Raw genomic sequence first — 4,612 nt, 5'->3', positions numbered from 1 at the left:
CTGGGGATTCGAACCCGCCACCTTAGGTGTACGTGGCTGGCGCCTTAGCCGGTTGAGCTATAGGCGCCGAGCCCAGAGAGGTTTTCTAAGACTCTTCCCTGTTCTTGAGTCTCTCAGGACCCTCCTCAGAAATTCCTGAGAATTCCAAAATTCCCACAGATGACCCCAAATTGCTGAGGATCCCTCCAGCCCCGAGTGTCCTAAAATAATCCCAAGCTTCCAGACACTCTCTTTCTGACCTTCTGCTGCGTCTCCCACTCCTCACTTTTCTGCCCTAGGTATGCCCTGATGTCCCGGTGCTGGGAGCTAAACCCCCGAGACCGGCCAAGTTTTGCAGAACTGCGGGAAGACCTGGAGTACACGCTGAAAGCCCTGCCCCCTGCCCAGGAGCCCGATGAAATCCTCTATGTCAACATGGATGAGGGTAGCAGTCATCTGGAACCCCCTGGAGCTGCTGGAGGAGCTGACCCCCCAACCCAGTCTGATCCTAAGGATTCCTGTAGCTGTCTCACTGCAGCTGAAGTCCATCCTGCTGGACGTTATGTCCTCTGCCCTTCCACAGCCCCTGGTCCCCCTCTGCCTGCTGACAGGGGCTCCCCAGCATCACCAGGGCAGGAGGATGGCGCCTAAGACAACCCTCCACCTGGGACTCGCTCTCAGGACCCAAGCTAGGCACTGCCACTGGGGAAAACCCCACTCCCCTTTCCCATCCTAGGCCTAATCCCCATCTGCACCCCATCTTCCTCCTCATACCACCTCCATCCGAGACAGATCCGCCCCCTTCTCTGGTGATGCCAAGCATCATCACCTATAAAAAGAAAGGGATGGATTACAATTTCTAAGGGTCCTACCAGGTATAATATTCCAAGTTTCTAGATTCTAAGGCTTAAAGAGTCTAGATTCAAAGATTCTAGGTTTCAAAAATGCCATGAGTCTTTGGTTCTAAGGACCTGAAATTCCTGCTAACGTTTTAGATATGGAAAGTCTAAGGCCTACAGTTCTAAGGCTCTGAGAGTCTATGGCTCTAGATTTTCTGGTTCTAAGATTCTTGATAAAGCCCCAAGATTTAGGTTCTAAAGCTCTAAGATTCTGTTAATAGTTCTTGGATCTAGGGCTGTATGACTAGATTTTATTATATTTCTAGAATTCTGAGTTTTTCAATTGTTAAGATTCTAGATCCTACAATTCTAAAGACTCTGTAATTCTAGACATGGAGGTTTTAAAGTATACTGTCCTAAAATTTGATGTTCTGAGGCTTTTAGAGTCTAGATCCTCTGGCTATAAGCCCCTAGATTATAAATCTTCAAAATTTTATCTTCTCAAGTTCTAAGATTCTAGTGATGGTCAATTATCGTTTCTTGGGCTTTATGATCATATCTTCTCTTGTATGAGATCCTAGATCCCAAGTGTCTAAGGTTTTAAAATCTGAAATTCAAAAGTTCTAAGACTCTAAAGATGGAGATTCTAAGGTCTAATGTTCCAAGTTTTGATATTCTAAGACTTAGTCTAAGAACCTAGTTTCTCTGTGGCTAAGATTCTAGATCAGATGCTCCATGATTCTAAATTATTAAACTCTAAGATTCTAATGTTGGTCTGTTTTATGTCTCAAGACACTCTAGATTCTATTTGTCTAAGATTCTGGATGCTAAGCATCTATATTATAAGAGTCTCACACTCAGTTGTGACTAGACACCAAAATTATAATCATTCCTATTGTTGGACATCTTTAGGTTCTATGCTGCACTCTGCCTTTCTAGGATCATAGATAAGGGTCCATGAATTCACATTTCTAAAATCTTTATGTTCTAGGCACTATAGATATAAGATTCAAATGTTTCAAATTTCTAAGATTTTAAAAAAGGTCCACAGGTATAGAATATTAGGTACAATCCCAAGTTTTAAGTTTGTACTGCAGTATTCTTTAGTGTCCCCCTCTTCTTCTTAGCCTCCTTTGCTTCCTCCTCCCCTCAAGTTGGGGTGTGCCCCCTCCAGCCTGTGCAATGCATTAGGGATGCCTCCTTTCCCCCCAGGGGATGGACAATCTCCCTCCATTTGGGCCATGCTGCCCCCTGAGCCAGTCCCTCACCCCTCAAGTACAGACTGTGGACTCTGGCGCCTCTGGAGGGGCTCAGGTCACATAAAATTTTGTAATCACAATTCTGTCTCCTCTTGTCTCCATTCAGCTGTGATGTGGCTTCCATCCCTGGCAATTTTGTTTTCCCATCTATGAAAAAAGAAAAAGGGGTGTGGAGGGGGGGTTTGTGAGGGTCTCAGAATTCTCTCCTCATTAGGGAGGGTAGAAACGGACATACACATAGGCAAAAAAACCCACAAAGAGCACAAGCAAAGAAATGCAAAGTCTCAGAAACTCCTGAGGAAAAGGCACATAAATACAGGGTTACACACACATCAGACACCACGAATTAATGGACATACAGGTATATCTGGTCACAAATACAAAGACACCGACATTCAGACACATAGTGTAAGAGTGACACAAAACTACACAGATACGGGCGCTGGCCCCATATACCGAGGGTAGCGGGTTCAACTCCGGCCCGGCCAAACTGCAACAAAAAATAGCCAGGCGTTGTGGCGGGCGCCTGTGGTCCCAGGTACTCGGGAGGCTGAGGCAAGAGAATCACCTAAGCCCAGGAGTTGGAGGTTGCTGTGAGCTGTGACGCCACAGCACTCTACCGAGGACGATAAAGTGAGACTCTGTCTCTACAAAAAAGAAAACTATACAGATACAAGAATATTTACAAATATGCACAGGCACATACCCACCACGAATAGAAAAACTTGCAGATTCAGAGTAAAATGACACAAATACTCAAGCCCGAACGTTCAGACTCACAAACACTGGCACAGAACACGTGCGACAATCACAGACGCAGCCGGGACCAGCCCACTGTGAATCCCACGCACCCGCCGGCACACGTTCCTGGGTGTGGCCCGCAGCACAGGGAGGAACCCTTGCCAGCGCCCGGACGCCCCCCGGTGGTGGCTCCTGAGAACCGGGGACAGTTCAATCCGGGCCACAAACTTTTTGAGAACAAATCATTGTGGGCAGCTGGGAGGAGAGAGGAAGTCGGACGTGGGCGAGGGGCGGGGTGTCTGAATTGAAACCTCCAGGCCCACGTGAGTGTCTGTCCCGCTTCTGAGTGGGTGCTGTGTGTCTAGGTTTCCGTAGTGTAAGCTTGTAGCCTAAGTGTCCTGTATATCTTTATTATTTGATGCCGCCTACCTAGACGGACCTTAGGGGGCACATCTACCCTGCAGTCTGGTGTATTATCCTGATCTGATGCATCTGATCTGACTCACGCGTATTTGTTTATCTGTGTGGTGTGTGCCTTTGTCTAAGTAGATTGTGTGTGGCTTTCGTGGGCTTAAGATAGGACCCTGTGGGCAGCGGGCTTCTGCATTGTGTATCTTGATTGTGTATCTTACTGAAGTTTTGTCTTTAGAGGCGACAGGTGGTGCAGCGTTAGATACTGTGAAACTGTAGCGTTATTTATTGGCGTGAGGCTTATTGACGGGTCCGTGTGTTTGAGCTTGTCAGGATAGACGCCAAACAGCCAGATTCACGGGACAGACGATTAGAGGATTCAGGATAGCGATCGGCGAATCTCTGGAGATCTTTCTGGAGGGGAAGGCTGTGTGGTCGCGTGCACAGCGCGCATCCCACTACAGGTACCAAATCTGGGGAGACGGCTGAGCTGTGACCGTGGGGAGGCGCCCTGTGTACTACCACTGGAGGGAGGAGGGCAATTTCCATTACAACTTTTCCCCCGTTGTAACTTTTCCCCCGTTGTTAGTCTAGCTTGTCTTTTCAAACCTACAGCACTCTCTGAAGTCAAAATTTTGCTTTTCTTAAAGGCAACTGAGTTTCTTCCAGATTATGAATAGCGTATCTACTTAATCTGTATTCCGTGTATCTTGTACAACGAAATTTGTGAGGCAGTCCACTGAAGAATAGCTAATCTGGTTAACTTTTTCTAAAACGACCAGCTTTAGTGAGATAAAACAATAACTGCGATTGGCGGACAGATTGTTTTGAAACCGCCCTAACGGCAAGGGGCGGGTCCTTGGTGAATGTATCTCTTTCCGGTTTCTTAAAGGCAACAGGAAGGAGGGGTTTCTGCTGACCCTCCATTTGATTGGTTCTAGTGATTTTACCCGCTCGCACCGCTCAAGGGGCGGGAGATGTAGACCAATCATAATGTATGTTACGGAGATAGTTAGTTTGATCAAAGGACTGCGCAGGCGAGGTTGTGGTGTGTATGTGTGGCGGTGCGCATTCTGAGATCTCATCGCTGATTGGTTCAGGTCGTTACTCCCTTTTCCTCATTTAACCTTAGGGCTGCTGGCGCGCAGGCGCTACCCAATCAGCGTGTGTTTCGCCTCTTGCCTTTTCCCGCCCTCCGCCCTGGCAGCGGCTTAGACGTAGACCAACGCTTCCTCCCCGGCAGCTCTAGGCCCCTCTCTTTGCTGTTCTTTTGCAAACCACGCTCTGATTGGCTGAGTCTCCAGGCCCGCGCCCGTTGCCCCCGCGCGTTAGCCAATTAGAACACGTGTTGCATAGCACGGGGCACAGGGGAGGGGGAGGTGG

At 48.0% G+C, this 4,612-nt stretch overlaps 2 protein-coding genes across 4 annotated transcripts in view; both read left to right on the top strand.

Moving 5' to 3' along the window:
* Nucleotides 1-1,055, top strand: part of AXL (AXL receptor tyrosine kinase) — a 33,886-nt gene extending 32,831 nt beyond the window's left edge. For both annotated transcript variants that reach the window (XM_003802089.3, XM_003802088.3), the window contains one exon: nucleotides 279-1,055. In XM_003802089.3, coding sequence (XP_003802137.1) covers nucleotides 279-630 — 352 coding nt within the window. In that variant the 3' untranslated portion in view covers nucleotides 631-1,055. The remainder of the gene's footprint in view (nucleotides 1-278) is intronic.
* Nucleotides 1,056-3,189: 2,134 nt separating this feature from the next.
* HNRNPUL1 (heterogeneous nuclear ribonucleoprotein U like 1) overlaps nucleotides 3,190-4,612 on the top strand; it is a 50,146-nt gene continuing 48,723 nt past the window's right edge. The window contains exons 1-2 of one of the 2 annotated variants that reach the window (XM_023508236.1): nucleotides 3,190-3,345; nucleotides 3,563-3,693. The gene's annotated coding sequence lies outside the window, so the exon portion shown is untranslated. Of the gene's footprint in view, nucleotides 3,694-4,612 lie in introns of both variants that reach the window. The other variant, XM_023508237.1, reaches the window with a different exon arrangement.

This window comes from Otolemur garnettii, unplaced genomic scaffold (assembly GCF_000181295.1).
Source record: "Otolemur garnettii isolate 467f Iridium unplaced genomic scaffold, OtoGar3 scaffold00233, whole genome shotgun sequence".
NCBI classification, from domain to species: Eukaryota; Metazoa; Chordata; class Mammalia; order Primates; family Galagidae; genus Otolemur; species Otolemur garnettii.
The sequence above is the reverse complement of the archived record's forward strand: the minus strand, read 5'-3'. Positions and strand labels throughout refer to the sequence as shown.